Raw genomic sequence first — 17729 nt, forward strand, 5'->3', positions numbered from 1 at the left:
CTGATGATACAAAGATGGGAGGAAAAGCAATGTGTGAGGAGGACAGAAAAAATCTGCAAAAGGACATAGACAGGCTAAGTGAATGGGCAAAAATTTGACAGATGGAGTATAATGTCGGAAAGTGTGAGGTTATGCACTTTGGCAGAAAAAAATCAAAGAGCAAGTTATTATTTAAATGGAGAAAAATTGCAAAGTGCCACAGTACAGCGGGACCTGGGGGTTCTTGTGCATGAAACACAAAAGGATAGTATGCAGGTACAGCAAGTGATCAGAAAGGCCAATGGTATCTTGGCCTTTATTGCAAAGGGGATGGAGTATAAAAGCAGGGAAGTTTTGCTACAGCTATACAAGGTATTGGTGAGGCCACATCTGGAATACTGCATACAATTTTGTTTCCATATTTACGAAAGGATATACTTGCTTTGGAGGCAGTTCAGAGAAAGTTCACTAGGTTGATTCCAGGGATGAGGGGGTTGACTTATGAGGAAAGGTTGAGTAGGTTGGGCCTCTACTCATTGGAATTCAGAAGAATGAGAGGTGATTTTATCGAAACGTATAAGATTATGAGGGGGCTAGACAAGGTGGATGCAGAGAGGATGTTTCCACTGATGGGGGAGACTAGAACTAGAGGACAAGATCTTAGAATAAGGGGCCACCCATTTAAAGCAGATGAGGAGAAATTTCTTCTCTCAGAGGGTTGTAAATCTGTGGAATTCGCTGCCTTAGAGAGCCCTAGAAACTGGGACATTGAATAAATTTAAGACCGAAATAGACAGTTTCTTAAATGATAAGGGCATAAGGGGTTATGGGGAGCGGGTGGGGAAGTGGAGCTGAGTCCATGATCAGATCAGCCATGATCTTATTGAATGGCAGAGCAGACTCGAGGGGCCGTATGGCCTACTCCTGTTCCTATTTCTTATGTTCTTATCTTACTTATGTAAACTCATGGCCCTTCTGCTTCCAGGGCTTGGTTGCTGTCTTTCAGCCTTAGTGACCAGAACCTAAACAATATTCAAAGTACAGCTCCATTATCCTCAAGTTATGTTCACTGACAAGCTGGATATTCAATAAATGAAATATTTTTCGATTAAGGAATATGGCCAGCTTTTAGCGAGGTGCCCTGATGGCCGAGTGTGTGCAATCTAATCGCACTTGCACTAGGGGGAAGCCAGTGATTCCCAAAATGTCAACAACCTGTCCATATACAGGAATGGATGCCAGATGGGCAAATATGTGTCATATCACTTGCTGAAATCTGGAAGGCCTGGACGCAAAGAGGTTTAGGGCCATTGTCACTTTGTGGTCAATGGCAACGGATGGCCTCCTCATCTGTTGAGCTCTGGGCCAGATCATAGCAATAACACAAGTGTAGTTACAGCCTCACGGCAAACTGCGCAGGCACTGCTCCTCTGAGAACTTGAGGTACGTGACCTGCGTCCAGTACACCCTCTGTATGTTGTGTTAAGACACCAAACAGTGACCAGGAACTTCCCCGCAAAACGGCAGGAAATAAACACTCTAGGCCACTCTTGTATTAGCAACCAGTTGAGAGCAGCATTGGCAAAAGTTTAGGAGAAAACATCATCATCATAGGCAGTCCCTCGAAATCGAGGAAGACTTGTTTCCACTCTAAAAGTGAGTTCTCAGGTGACTGAACAGTCCAATACAGGAATTACAGTCTCTGTCACAGGTGGGGCAGACAGTCGTTAAAGGAAAGGGTTGGTGGGGAGTCTGGTTTACCGCATGCTCCTTCCACTATCTGCGCTTGGTTTCTGCATGCTCTCGGTGATGAGATTCAAGATGCTCAGCGCCCTCCCGGATGCTCTTCCTCCACTTTGGGTAATCTTGGGCCAGGGATTCCCAGGTGCCAGTGGGGATGTTGCACTTTATCAAGGAGGCTTTGAGGGTGTCTTTGAAACGTTTCCTCTGCCCACCTGGGGCTCTCTTGTCGTGTAGGAGTTCCGGGTAGAGCGCTTGCTTTTGGAATCTCGTGTCGGGCATGTGAACGATGTGGCCCGCCTTACGGAACTGGTCTAGTGTGGTCAGTGCTTCGATGCTGGGGATGTTGGCCTGATCGAGAACACAGATGTTGGTGTGTCTATCCTCCCAGTGGATTTGCAGGATCTTACGGAGACAGCGTTGGTAGTATTTCTCCAGCACCTTGAGGTGTCTACTGTATATGGTCCACGTCTCTGAGCCATATAGGAGGGCGGGTATCACTACAGCCCTGTAGACCATAAGCTTGGTGCTAGATTTGAGGTCCTGATCCTCAAACACTCTCTTCCTCAGGTGATCGAAGGCTGCGCTGGCACACTGAAGGTGGTGTTGGACCTCGTCGTCAATGTCTGCCTTTGCTGATACTAAGCTCCCGAAGTATGGAAAATGGTCCACGTTGTCCAAGGCTGCACCATGGATTTTGATGACCGGGGGACAGCACTGTGAGGTGGGGTCAGGTTGGTAGAGAACCTTTGTCTTATGGATGTTTAGTGTAAGGCCCATGCTTTCGTACGCCTCGGTGAAGATGTTGACAATAGCTTGGAGTTCAGCCTCTGAATGTGCGCTGATGCAAGTGTCGTCTGTGTACTGTAGCTCAATGACAGAGGATAGTACGACCTTGGATCTAGCCTGGAGGCAACAAAGGTTGAACAGATTCCCATTGGTTCTATAGTTCAGTTCCACTCCAGCGGGAGCTTATTGAGAGTGAGATGAAGCATTGCAGCAAGAAAGATCGAGAAGTGCATTGGCACGATGACGCTGTGGATGTGGATTGGATCTGTGGTGGATCCGTTGGTCAGGATTTTACTGTCATTGAACCCATGTATAAATTGACCTAAGGTGTACACCATGAGAACACTGACCACTAGGTGGTGAACTTGTGGGAGATACTCCTAACCTGGTCTTTCAGGTATAAAAGGGGAAGCTCCACCCACCTTCATTACTTCAGTGCTGGGAAATAAAAGTTACTGGTCACAGAGTGATCTTCTCTCAAGTATGGGCCTCGTGTGCATTTGTACTGTATAGTGAGGACATATCAATGGCGCCGAGGATGGGATTAAACCATGCGAGCATTGCCAATAGCAGCACAGATGAGAGATACTGTGTTGGTGATGATTGGGACGACTTTATTGAGAGACTACAGCAAAGTTTCGTCACTAAGGAATGGTTGGGACAGGATTCGGCCGACAAACGCAGGGCTCATCTCCTGCCGGTTTACGGATCCAGAACGTACTCCCTGATGAAGGACTTTCTAGCGCCAGAGAAGCCGGCGGATAAGACTTTTGAAGAGCTCAGTAAGTTGATCGGGGAACACTTTAAACCAGCGCGCAGCATGCACATGGCGAGACACCAGTTTTATATGCACCGGCGGCGAGAAGGGCAAAGCGTTCCAGACTTCGTGGCAGACCTCCGCCGACTGGCGAGCCTATGTAAGTTCCTAGATGCATGCAGAACGGAGATGCTGCGAGACTTTTTTATTGAGGGTATCGGGCACGCTGGGGTTTTCAGGAAACTGATCGAGACCAAAGACTTGACCCTGGAAACAGCGGCTTTGATGGCCCAGACATTTATCTCAGGCGAGGAAGAAACCAGAATGATGTTTGACAAAAATCTTGGTTTAAATGCAGCAAATGGACAGGGAGTCAACATTGTTAACGCAGCACACAGTTCTCCAGGCAGACAGGGGCAATCGGACATGCCCGAGCATGTAGTCGAATCCAAAGGGGGAATTCAACAGAGACAATGGCTAGCTGAACGGCGATTCATGCCATCGCAAGGGACAATGCGGCCAGTAATGCGGTCATCAACACCTGTTAATGGTGTGCTTAAAAACAGTTACACAGACAGTCAGAGATGATCGACTGGTAATGGACCTTTTGTTTCCAACAACGGCTCATGTTGGAGGTGTGGAGGCAAACACACAGCCAGAGCTTGCAGGTATCAGCAATATACCTGCAGAAATTGCAACGTCAGCAGTCACTTGGGGCATATTTGCAGGAAGCCTGCGGCCAGGTTGATGTACGAGGAGGACGGGGACGATGTAAGCCCTACGAGGCCAAATGGACACTGGGGGAAATCGCTGGAAGCTGAAGTTCAGCAAGTTCATGTGGAGCACATATACAGTTCATACACCAGGACGCCACCGATAATGATGAAAGTGCTCCTCAATGGCATCCCAGTATCAATGAAGCTAGACACAGGGGCCAGCGAGTCCCTGATGAGTATCAAACAGTTCGACAAATTGTGGGCGTCCAAGGCCAGGAGGCCGAAATTATGGCCAATTGATGCACAGCTACGGACATACACAAAGGAGATCATTCCGGTGCTAGGCAGCGCCACAGTAGTCGTGACCCACAAAGATTCGGAGAATAGGTTGCCACTCTGGATTGTTCTGCTGGGGAGGAGTTGGCTTGCTGTCATGAACTGGAAATGGGGTGATGTCAATGCAATTTCTTCTGTGGAGCGAACATCATGCTCACAGGTCCTGGACAAATTTGACTCACTATTTCAGCCCAGCATTGGCACTTTCGTGGGGACCAAGGTAGTGATTCACATAAACCCGGACGCCAGGCCAGTACACCACAAGGCCAGAGCAGTGCCGTATGTGAAGCGGGAAAAGATAGAAGGCGAATTGGACCGCCTGCTGAGGGAAGGCATCATCTCGCCAGTCGAATTCAGTGACTGGGCGAGCCCGATTGTGCCGGTGCTCAAGGCGGATGGGTCAGTCAGGATATGTGGTGATTACAAGGCCACCATCAATCGGGTGTCACTCCAAGACCAGTACCCGCTACCGAGAGCGGAGGACCTCTTCGCAACGCTATCCGGTGGCAAACTTTTTTCAAAATTGGACCTCACCTCAGCTTACATGACCCAGGAGCTGGCGAGTGAGTCGAAGAAGCTGACCACCATCACGACACACAAGGGGTTGTTTGAGTACAACAGATGTCCGTTTGGGATTCGCTCGGCCGCCGCGATCTTTCAACGAAATATGGAAAGCCTCCTCAAGTCGATTCCAAGGACAGTGGTTTTTCAAGATGATATCCTCATCACGGGTTGTGATATTGAAGAACACCTCCGCAACCTGGAGGAGGTGCTACGCAGACTGGACCGGGTAGGTCTGCGATTGAAAAAGTTGAAGTGCGTCTTCCTAGCTCCAGAGGTAGAATTCCTGGGGATGAGAGTAGCAGCAGATGGGATCAGACCTACTGCGTCCAAAACAAAAGCGATCCAGAGCGCACCCTGACCCCGTAACACGATGGAGCTGCGTTCGTTCCTCGGGCTCCTGAACTATTTTGGTAACTTTCTTCCCAAATTGAGCACGCTGTTAGAGCCGCTACACGTGCTCCTACGCAAAGGTCGCGAATGGTTCTGGGGGGACAGCCAGGAGAGGGCTTTTGATAGAGCACGAAATTTGTTATGCTCCAACAATCTGTTAATGCTATATGACCCATGTAAGAAACTTGTTTTAACGTGCGATGCGTCGTCCTATGGGGTCAGATGTGTGTTGCAGCATGTCAATGCCAACGGTCAGTTACAGCCGCTAGTTTATGCATCCAGAAGTCTGTCCCAGGCAGAACGGGGCTACAGGATGGTAGAAAAGGAAGTGCTTGCGTGTGTATATGCTGTAAAAAAAATGCACCAGTACCTGTTCGGCAGGAAATTTGAGCTGGAGACAGATCACAAACCCCTAACGTCCCTTTTGGCCGACAACAAGGCCATAAATGCAAATGCATCGGCCTGCATACAGAGGTGGGCACTCATGTTAGCCGCCTATGACTATACAATTCGGCACAGACCAGGCACTGAAAACTGCACTGATGCACTCAGCAGGCTCTCACTAGCCACCACCGAGGGGGCAACCGAGCATGCTGCTGAGATGGTTATGGCTGTGGAAGCTTTCGAAAGCGAAGGCTCACCCTTGACAGCCCGTCAGATCAACGTCTGGACAAATAGAGACCCGCTACTGTCTTTAGTCAAGAAATGTGTCCTTAATGGGGACTGGGCAGCCACGTACGGGGCATGCCCTGAGGAATTCAAACCATTTCACAGGCGCAAGGATGAACTCTCGATTCAGGCCGATTGCCTACTATGGGGAAACCGAGTAGTCATGCCCCAGATGGGCAGAGAGGTGTTCATCAGAGAACTCCACAATGAGCACCCGGGCATTGTCATGATGAAGGCAATTGCCAGGTCACACGTTTGGTGGCCAGGGATAGATGCAGACCTGGAACTTTGTGTTCGCAGGTACAACACGTGCGCCCAGCTGGGCAATGCGCCCAGGGAAGCCTCCTTTAGCCCCTGGTCCTGGCCCACCAAACCATGGTCACGCATCCATGTGGATTACGCAGGTCCTTTCATTGGAAAAATGTTTTTGGTTGTAGTAGACGCCTACTCCAAATGGATCGAGTGTGACATTCGCAATTCAAGCACATCCTCTGCCACGGTAGAAAGTATACGGGCAATGTTTGCTGCCCATGGTCTACCTGACATCTTGGTCAGTGACAATGGCCCATGCTTTACAAGCATTGAGTTCCAGGACTTCATGGCAGGAAATGGTATCAACCATGTCAGAACGGCACTGTTCAAGCCGGCCTCAAAGGGCCAGGTGGAACGAGCAGTGCAGATAATCAAACAGGGGATGCTCAGAATCCAAGGGGGTTCCCTACAAAGCTGCTTATCACACCTCCTGTTGGCCAATAGATCCCGACCATACTCGCTCACAGGGGTTCCACCTGCAGAGCTGCTAATGAAAAGGATGCTCAAAACCAGGTTATCCCTTATACACCTCACCATGAAAGAAATTGTTGAGAGCAGGCGCCAGTCACAATGTGACTACCACGACAGGAATGCGGGGGCGCGATGTATTGATGTCAATGACTCTGTCTTTGTTCTCAACTACGCTGCAGGACCTAAATGGCTCGCAGGCACTGTGATTGCCAAAGAGGGGAATAGGATTCTGGTAGTTAAACTTACCAGTGGACAAATCTGCCGCAAACACGTGGATCAAACAAAAAGGAGGTTCAGCAATCCCATAGAAGAAGCAGAGGAAGAACATGATGTAGAGTTCACTCCTCCACAGGTGACCGAATACTGGAACCATGTGGAGGAGAGCCCAGTCACTGTGGGCAGTCCAGACAGGCCTGAGGCACCGTAAACAGCAGACACTCAGGCCAGCGCCCAACAACCGGAGTCCCAACTCAGGCGCTCTACAAGGGAGCGTAAACCACGAGAGAGACTTAACCTGTGATCCCAATAAGACTTTGGGAAGGAGGTGATGTGATGTATTTAACAGTCATTGAACCCATATATAAATTGACCTAAGTTGTACACCATGAGAACACTGACCACTAGGTGGTGAACTTGTGGGAGACATTCCTAACCTGGTCTTTCAGGTATAAAAGGGAAAACTCCACCCACCTTCATCACTTCAATGCTGGGAAATAAAGGTTACTGGTCACAAAGTGACCTACTCTCAAGTATGGGCCTCGTATGCATTTGTACTGTATAGTAAGGACATATCAGCTTGCATGTCATCATGGAGCAGGCGGAGGATGGTGACAAACTTTTGGGGGCAGCCAAAATGGAGGAGGACGCTCCATAATCCCTCACAGTTGACAGTGTCAAAGGCCTTTGTGAGGTCAAAGAAGGCCATGTACAAGGGTTGGTGCTGTTCCCTGCATTTCTCTTGTAGTTGTTGCACAGTGAAGATCATGTCCGTTGTACCCTTAGTGGATGGAATCCGCATTGTGACTCTATGAGGAGTTCTTCAGCCACAGAGAGAAGATGGTTGAGGAGGATTCTAGCAATGACTTTCCCAGTGGCCGACAGCAGGGAGATTCCTCTTTTTTGTCCCCTTTTTTGAAGATGGTCACGATTACGGCATCTCTGAGATTTCCCGACCTGCTCTCCTCCAGATAAGTGAGATGAGGTCATACGATGGTAAAAAAACAATCTGTCTGCTTGGAATGTATCCGAGGAAGACTTATGGAAGGCTACGATGACAAAAAAAAACATATTTGGAGAGGTTTTTTTACCATCATATGGCTTACCATTGTCAGCAGGGATCGGTCCCACATCGTGTAGTGATAGATTTGTAGTAAAGGTATATGGTGCCGGAACATAACACAGAAACAACACTTTAAGGGGATTAGATTACCTGATTCATCTGAGCAGTCTCCACAGTGATTCTTTCCATCACACTTTTGGTCTATATAGGTCCAGGACTTCTGGTTCCCACACATAAAAACTAAATGATTGGGGAGGCTGTTAGGCAGGTCTCCTAGTCAGGAAAGATATCGATGTGACAAGGTATGTAACAGTCAAAGCTATTTCCGTACATTTTATCATAAAATTACAGATAATGGTGTAGAATTTCTGTGGAGGTTTTGCTGATCTGTCAGTTTACTTTCGGCAGAAGATTGGCAGAAACCTTGGAGAAATGGCAGAAATAGCCATTTATGCTGTTTCTCTGGAGTTTCCAGCAATCTTAATCCCAAAATATTTTTTTTTAATCATTTGTTCTTAGGCATGAGCAACACTGGCAGCATTTATAGAATCACAGAATCATAGAAATGTACAGCACGGAAGGAGGTCATTTCGGCCCATCGTGTCTGCGCCGGCCGACAAAGAGTTATTCAGCCTAAACCGACTTTCCAGCTCTTGGTTTGTAGCCTTGTAGGTACGGCACTTCAAGTGCACATCCAAGCGCTTTTTAAATGTGATGAGGGTTTCTGCCTCTACCACCCTTTCAGGCAGTGAGTTCCAGATCCCACCCCGCTTTGGGTGAAAAAATGTCCCCTCAAATCCCCTCTAAACCTCCTTTTAATTATTTTAAATCTATGGCCCCTGGTTGTTGACCCTTCTGCTAAGAGAAATAGGTCCTTCTTATCCACTCTATCTAGGCTCCTCATAATTTTATACACCACAATGTCTCCCCTCAATCTCCTCTGTTCCAAAAAAAACAAACCCAGCCCATCCAATCTTTCCTCATAGCTAAAATTCTCCAGTCCAGGCAACATCCTCGTAAATTTCCTCTGTACCCTCTCTAGTGTAATCATATCTTTCCTGTTACGTGGTGAGTAGAATTGCACGCAGTACTCCAGCTATGGCCTAACTAGTGTTTTATATAGTTCAAGCATAACCTCACTGCTCTTGTATTCTATGCCTCAGCTAATAAAGGCAAGTATTCTGTATGCCTTCTGAAGCACCTTATCTACCTGACCTGCTACCTTCAGGGATCTGTGGACAAGCACACCAAGGTCCCTTTGTTCCTCTACATTTCTCAGTGTCCTACCATTTAATGTGTATTCCCTTGCCTAGTTAGCCTCCCCAAATGCATTACCTCACACTTCTCCGGATTGAATTCCATTCGCCACTGTTCTATCCACCTGACCAGTACATTGACATCTTCCTGTAGTCTATAGCTTTATTCTTCATTATCAACTACACAGCCAATTTTTGTATCATTTGCAAACTTCTTAATCATACCCCCTATATTCAGGCCTAAATCATTGATATATACCACAAAAATCAAGGGATCTAGCACTGAGCCCTGCAGGACCCCACTGGAAACAGCCTTCCAGTCACAAAAACACCCATCAACGATTATCTTTTGTTTCCTGCCTTTGAGCCAATTTTGGATCCAACTTGCCACTTTGCCCTGGATCCCACGGGCTTTTAATTTCATGACTAGTCTGCCATGTGGGACCTTATCAAAAGCCTTGCTAAAATCCATATACACTACATCAAATGCACTACCTCCTCAAAAAATTCAATCAAGTTAGTCAGAAACGACCTACCCTTAACAAATTCATGCCGACTGTCCTTGATCAATCCGTGTCTATCTAAATGAAGATTTATCCTGTTCCTCAGAATTGTTTCCAATAATTTTCCCACCACCGAGGTTTGGCTGACTGGCCTGTAATTACTCAGTCTATCCCTTTCTCCCCTTTTAAACAAAGGTACAATGTTAGCAGTCCTCCAGCACCACACCTGTAGCCATAGCAGATTGTAAAATGATGATCAGAGCCTCTGCTATTTCCTCTTTTGCTTCTCTTAACAGCCTGGGATACATTTCATCTGGACCTGGGGGTTTATCCACTTTCAAAGCTGCAAAACCCCTTAATACTTCCTCTATCACTATGTTTATTTCATTTAATATTTCACACTCTTCCTCCATGATTGCAATGTCTGTATTGCCCTGCTCTTTTGTGAAAACAGTTGCAAAGTATTCATTAAGAACCATACCGACGTCTTCTATCTCCACACACAAATTACCTTTATGGTCTCTAATAGGCCCTACTCTTTTTTTAGTTATCCTCTTGCACTTAATGTATTTATAAAACATCTTTGGGTTTTCCTTGATTTTACTTGCCAAAAAATTTTCATGCTCTCTCTTTGCTTTCCTAATTTCCTTTTTAATTTCACCCCTGCACTTTCTATACTCCACTAGGGTTTCTGCAGTATTGAGCTCTCAGTGTCTGTCATAAGCCTCCTTTTTTTTCTTTATCCTACCCTGTATGCCTCTTGACATCTAGGGGGCTCTAGATTTGTTAGTCCCACCCTTTTTCTTTAAGGGAACATACTTGCTCTGAACCCTCAGGACCTCCTCTTTGAATGCCTCCCACTGCTCTGACACTGATTTACCATTAAAGTAGCTTTTTCCAGTACATTTTGGCTAAATCACATCTCAGCTTAGTAAAATTGGCTTTCCCCTAATTGAGAACTATTCCTGGTCTATCTTTGTCCTTTTCCATAACTATCCTAAATCTAACTGAATTATGATCACTATCACCTAAATGCTCTCCCACTGATACCCCTTCCACCTGCCCAGCTTCATTCCCTAAAACTAAATCCAGAACTGTCCCCTCCCTTGATGAGCTTGCTACATACTGGCTAAAAAAGTTCTTCTGAATGCATTCTAGGAATTCTGCACCCTCTATACCTTTCATACTAATTATATTCCAGTTAATATTAGGGTAGTTCAAATCCTCTACTATTACTGCCCTATAGTTTTTCCACTTCTCAGAAATGTTCTTACATATTTACTCTTCTATCTCCCTCTGATTGTTTGTGGGTGTATAGTACATTCCCAGCAGTGTGATCACCCCCTTTTTGTTCTTCAGTTCAACCCATATGGATTCATTTGATGATCCTTCTAACATAGCGAGATCAGGAGTCTGGGGAGTTCGAGGAGGCGGGAGTTCGAGTTCGAGGAGACGGGAGTTCGGGAGTTCGAGGAGGCGGGAGTTCGGGCAGCAGATCAGAGAGGCTTATAAAGGCCAGCAAGACCAGGGGTCTGGGGAGTTCGAGGAGGTGGGAGTTCGGGCGGCAGATCGGAGAGGCTTATAAAGGCCAGCGAGACCAGGGGTCCGAGGGGTTCGAGGAGGCAGGAGTTCGGGCGGCATATCGGAGAGGCCTATAAAGGCCAGCGAGACCAGGAGTCCGGAGAGTTCGAGGAGGCGGGAGGTCGGGCGGCATATCGGAGAGGCCTATAAAGGCCTACCGGTGCAGATACAGCAGGGTGAGAAGGCAAAAAAGAAGTAGAAAGAAATCAAAAGGTAACGTCACAGCCAAGGGGGTAAGTGATTGGTAAGTAGGTTTTCTTTTTCTTTTCTATATCAGTAAGTAATTTTTTAGCCTTGTTGTTGCCAAATTAAGTTTATCGAGGGGTTAAGTCATGGCAGGACAGCTCGGACATGGCAGGATGCTCCTCCTGTACTATGTGGGAAGTCAGGGACGCTTCCGGTGTCCCAGACGACTACGTGCGCGGGAAGTGTATCCGGCTGCAGCTCCTGATGGACCGCATTGCAGCACTGGAGCTGCGGGTGGATTCACTCTGGAGCATGCACGATGCTGAGAATGATGTGAATAACACGTTTAGTGGGTTGGTCTTACCGCAGGAAAAGGGTACACAGCCAGATAGGGAATGGATGACCAACAGGAAGAGCAGTGCAAGGAAGGTAGTGCAGGGGTCCCTTGCAGTCATCCCCCTGCAAAACAGATACACCGCTTTGGGTACTGTGAGAGGGATGACTCACCAGGGGAGGGCAGCAGCAGCCAAGTTCATGGCACCGTGGGTGGCTCTGCTGCACAGCAAGGCAGGAAGAGGAGTGGGAGAGCTATAGTGATAGGGGATTCACTTGTAAGGGGAATAGATAGACATTTCCACGGCCGCAACCGAGACTCCAGGATGGTATGTTGCCTCCCTGGTGCAAGGGTCAAGGATGTCTCGGAGTGGGTGCAGTGCATTCTGAAAAGGGAGGGTGAACAGCCAGTTGTCGTGGTGCATATAGGTACCAACGATATAGGTAAAAAACGGGATGAGGTCCTACAAGACGAATTTAGGGAGCTAGGAGCTAAATTAAAAAGTAGGACCTCAAAAGTAGTAATCTTAGGGTTGCTACCAGTGCCACGTGCTAGTCAGAGTAGGAATCGCAGGATAGCTCAGATGAATACGTGGCTTGAGGAGTGGTGCAGCAGGGAGGGATTCAAATTTCTGGGGCATTGGAACCGGTTCTGGGGGAGGTGCGACCAGTACAAACCGGACGGTCTGCACCTGGGCAGGACTGGAACTAATGTCCTAGGGAGAGTGTTTGCCAGTGCTTTTGGGGAGGAGTTAAACTAATACAGCAGGGGGATGGGAACTTATGCAGGGAGACAGAGGGAAGTAGAATGGGGGCAGAAGCAAAAGATACAAAGAAGAAAAGTAAAAGTGGAGGGCGGAGAAACCTAAGGCAAAAAGCAAAAAGGGCCACATTCCAGCAAAATTCTAAAAGGGCAAAGTGTGTTACAAAGACAAGCCTGAAGGCTCCTTGCGTCAATGCAAGGAGCGTTCGGAATAAGGTGGACGAATTAACTGCGCAGAAAGCAGTTAACGGGTATGGTGTAATTAGCATCACGGAGACATGGCTCCAGGGTGACCAAGGCTGGGAACTCAACATCCAGGGGTATTCAACATTTAGGAAGGATAGACAGAAAGGAAAAGGAGGCGGGGTAGCATTGCTGGTTAAAGAGGAAATTAAGAAAGTAAGAAAGGACATTAGTTTGGATGATGTGGAATCGGTGGAGCTGCGGAATACCAAGGGGCAGAAAACACTAGTGGGAGTTGTGTACAGACCACCAAACAATAGTAGTAAGGGTGGGGACAACATCAAATAAGAAATAAGGGATGCATGCAATAAAGGTACAGGAGTTATCATGGGTGACTTTAATTTACATATTGATTGGGCTAACCAAACTGGCAGCAATGCGGTGGAGGAGGATTTCCTGGAGTGTATCAGTGATGGTTTTCTAGACTAATTAGCAATCTTGTTGTGCGAGACCCCTTAGGGAAGAGTGACCATAACATGGTAGAATTCTTTATTAGGATGGAGAGTGACACAGTTAATTCAGAAACTAGGATCCTGAACTTAAGGAAAAGTAACTTCAATGGTTTGAGGCGTGAATTGGCTAGAATAGACTGGCAAATGATACTTAAAGACTTGACGGTATATAGGCAATGGAAACATTTAAAGATCACATGGATGAACTTCAACAATTGTACATCCCTGTCTGGAGTAAAAATAAAATGGGGAAGGTGGCTCAACCGTGGCTAACAAGGGAAATTAAGGATCGTGTTAAATCCAAGGAAGAGGCATATAAATTGGCCAGAAAAAGCAGCAAACCTGAGGACTGGGAGAAATTTAGAATTCAGCAGAGGCAGACAAAGGGTTTAATTAAGAGGGGGAAAATAGAGTATGAGAAGAAGTTTGCTGGGAACATAAAAACTGACTGCAAAAGCTTCTATAGATGTGTGAAGAGAAAAAGATTAGTGAAGACAAACGTAGGTCCCTTGCAGTCAGATTCAGGTGAATTTATAATGGGGAACAAAGAAATGGCAGACCAATTGAATAAATACTTTGGTTCTGTCTTCACGAAGGAAGACACAAATAGCCTTCCGAAAGTACTATGGGACTGAGGGTCTAGTGAGAAGAAGGAACTGAAAGCTATCCTTTTTAGGTGGGAAATTTTGTTTGGGAAATTGATAGAATTGAAGACCGATAAATCCCAGGGGCCTGATAGGCTGCATCCCAGAGTACTTAAGGAAGTGGCCCTAGAAATAGTGGATGCATTGGTGATCATTTTCCAACAGTCTATCGACTCTGGATCAGTTCCTATGGACTTGAGGGTAGCTAATGTAACACCACTTTTTAAAAAGGGAGGGAGAGAAAAAGTGGGTAATTATAGACCAGTTAGCCTGACATCAGTGGTGGGGAAAATGTTGGAATCAATGATTAAGGATGAAATATCAGCGCATTTGGAAAGCAGTGACAGGATCGATCCAAGTCAGCATGGATTTATGAAGGGGAAATCATGCTTGACAAATCTTCTGGAATTTTTTGAGGATGTAACTAGTAGAGTGGACAAGGGAGAACCAGTGGATGTGGTGAATTTGGACTTTCAAAAGGCTTTTGACAAGGTCCCACACAAGAGATTTGTAAAGTCTTGTCCCCTCAGTACAGATTCACACGAGGCATGTAGTGAAGTCAAGGTCACTCTGGACCTGCACCTTTATTTCACAGCTCTGGAATGCTGCATTTGATGGTCCGCGTTGCGGAGTTGGAGCTGAGGGTGGATTCACTCTGGAGCATCCACGATGCTGAGAATGACGTGAGTATCACGTGTAGCGAGTTGGTCTTACCGCAGGAGAAGGGTCCACAGCCAGCTAGGGAATGGAAGACCAGCAGGAAGACTAGTGCAAGGAAGGTAGTGCAGGAGTCCCCTGTGGTCATCCCCCTGCAAAACAGATACACTGCTTTGGGTACTGTTGAAGGGGTTGACTCATCAGGGGAGGACAGTAGCAGCCAAGTTCATGGCACCGTGGCTGGCTCTGTTGCACAGGAGGGCAGGAAAAAGAGTGGGAGAGCGATAGTGATAGGGGATTCAATTGTAAAGGGAATAGATAGGCGTTTCTGCGGCCGCAACCGAGACTCCAGGATGGTATGTTGCCTCCCTGGTGCAAGGGTCAAGGATGTCTCGGAGCGGGTGCAGGACATTCTAAAAAGGGAAGGAGATCAGCCAGTTGTCGTGATGCAGATTGGTACCAACGACATAGGTAAAAAAAAGGGATGAGGTCCTACGAAACGAATTTAAGGAGCTAGGAGCTAAATTAAAAAGTAGGACCTCAAAAGTAGTAATCTCAGGATTGCTACCAGTGCCACGTGATAGTCAGAGTAGGAATCGCAGGATAGCGCAGATGAATACGTGGCTTGAGCAGTGGTGCAGCAGGGAGGGATTCAAATTCCTGGGGCATTGGAACCGGTTCTGGGGGAGGTGGGACCAGTACAAACCGGACGGTCTGCACCTGGGCAGGACCGGAACCAATGTCCTAGGGGGAGTGTTTGCTAGTGCTGTTGGGGAGCATTTAAACTAATATGGCAGGGGGATGGGAACCAATGCAGGGAGACAGAGGGAAACAAAAAGGAGGCAAAAGCAAAAGACAGAAAGGAGATGAGGAAAAGTGGAGGGCAGAGAAACCCAAGGCTAAGAACAAAGAGGGCCACTGTACAGCAAAATTCTAAAAGGACAAAGGGTGTTAAAAAAACAAGCCTGAAGGCTTTGTGTCTTAATGCAAGGAGTATCCGCAATAAGGGGGATGAATTAACTGTGCAAATAGATGTCAACAAATATGATGTGATTGGGATTACGGAGACGTGGCTCCAGGATGATCAGGGCTGGGAACTCAACATCCAGGGGTATTCAACATTCAGGAAGGATAGAATAAAAGGAAAAGGAGGTGGGGTAGCATTGCTGGTTAAGGAGGAAATTAAAGCAATAGTTCGGAAGGACATTAGCTTGGATGATGTGGAATCTATATGGGTAGAGCTGCAGAATACCAAAGGGCAAAAAACGTTAGTGGGAGTTGTGTACAGACCTCCAAACAGTAGTAGTGATGTTGGGGAGGGCATCAAACATCAAATTAGGGGTGCGTGCAATAAAGGTGCAGCAATTATAATGGGTGACTTTAATATGCACATAGATTGGGTTAACCAAACTGGAAGCAATACGGTGGAGGAGGATTTCCTGGAGTGCATAAGGGATGGTTTTTTAGACCAATATGTCGAGGAACCAACTAGGGGGGAGGCCATCTTAGACTGGGTGTTGTGCAATGAGAGAGGACTAATTAGCAATCTCGTTGTGCGAGACCCCTTGGGGAAGAGTGACCATAATATGGCAGAATTCTGCATTAGGATGGAGAATGAAACAGTTAATTCAGAGACCATGGTGCAGAACTTAAAGAAGGGTAACTTTGAAGGTATGAGGCGTGAATTGGCTAGGATAGATTGGCGAATGATACTGAAGGGGTTGACTGTGGGTGGGCAATGGCAGACATTTAGAGACCGCATGGATGAACTACAACAATTGTACATTCCTGTCTGGCATAAAAATAAAAAAGGGAAGGTGGCTCAACCGTGGCTATCAAGGGAAATCAGGGATAGTATTAAAGCCAAGGAAGTGGCATACAAATTGGCCAGAAATAGCAGCGAACCCGGGGACTGGGAGAAATTTAGAACTCAGCAGAGGAGGACAAAGGGTTTGATTAGGGCAGGGAAAATGGAGTACGAGAAGAAGCTTGCAGGGAACATTAAGACGGATTGCAAAAGTTTCTATAGATATGTAAAGAGAAAAAGATTAGTAAAGACAAACGTAGGTCCCCTGCAGTCAGAATCAGGGGAAGTCATAACGGGGAACAAAGAAATGGCGGACCAATTGAACAAGTACTTCAGTATTCACTGAGGAGGACACAAACAACCTTCCGGATATAAAAGGGGTCGGAGGGTGTAGTAATGAGGAGGAACTGAGGGAAATCCTTATTAGTCGGGAAATTGTGTTGGGGAAATTGATGGGATTGAAGGCCGATAAATCCCCAGGGCCTGATGGACTGCATCCCAGAGTACTTAAGGAGGTGGCTTTGGAAATAGTGGATGCATTGACAGTCATTTTCCAACATTCCATTGACTCTGGATCAGTTCCTATGGAGTGGAGGGTAGCCAATGTAACCCCACTTTTTAAAAAAGGAGGGAGAGAGATAACAGGGAATTATAGACCGGTCAGCCTGACATCGGTAGTGGGTAAAATGATGGAATCAATTATTAAGGATGTCATAGCAGTGCATTTGGAAAGAGGTGATATGATAGGTCCAAGTCAGCATGGATTTGTGAAAGGGAAATCATGCTTGACAAATCTTCTGGAATTTTTTGAGGATGTTTCCAGTAGAGTGGACAAGGGAGAACCAGTTGATGTGGTATATTTGGACTTTCAGAAGGCTTTCGACAAGGTCCCACACAAGAGATTAATGTGCAAAGTTAAAGCACATGGGATTGGGGGTAGTGTGCTGACATGGATTGAGAACTGGTTGTCAGACTGGAAGCAAAGAGTAGGAGTAAATGGGGACTTTTCAGAATGGCAGGCAGTGACTAGTGGGGTACCGCAAGATTCTGTGCTGGGGCCCCAGCTGTTTACACTGTATATTAATGATTTAGACGAGGGGATTAAATGTAGTATCTCCAAATTTGCGGATGACACTAAGTTGGGTGGCAGTGTGAGCTGCGAGGAGGATGCTATGAGGCTGCAGAGCGACTTGGATAGGTTAGGTGAGCGGGCAAATGCATGGCAGATGAAGTATAATGTGGATAAATGTGAGGTTATCCACTTTGGTGGTAAAAACAGAGAGACAGACTATTATCTGAATG

General features: G+C 46.7%; 1 protein-coding gene across 2 annotated transcripts in view; it reads right to left on the bottom strand.

Moving 5' to 3' along the window:
* The window catches only part of LOC139267865 (low-density lipoprotein receptor class A domain-containing protein 1-like), a 140134-nt gene that overhangs the window by 37096 nt on the left and 85309 nt on the right, over positions 1-17729 (bottom strand). The window contains exon 5 of one of the 2 annotated variants that reach the window (XM_070885942.1): positions 8153-8275. The exons of the other annotated variant lie outside the window; for it this stretch is intronic. Within the exon in view, the coding sequence (XP_070742043.1) occupies positions 8153-8275 (123 nt within the window). The remainder of the gene's footprint in view (positions 1-8152; positions 8276-17729) is intronic. 2 annotated transcript variants of the gene reach the window in all.

This window comes from Pristiophorus japonicus, chromosome 1 (assembly GCF_044704955.1).
Source record: "Pristiophorus japonicus isolate sPriJap1 chromosome 1, sPriJap1.hap1, whole genome shotgun sequence".
NCBI classification, from domain to species: Eukaryota; Metazoa; Chordata; class Chondrichthyes; family Pristiophoridae; genus Pristiophorus; species Pristiophorus japonicus.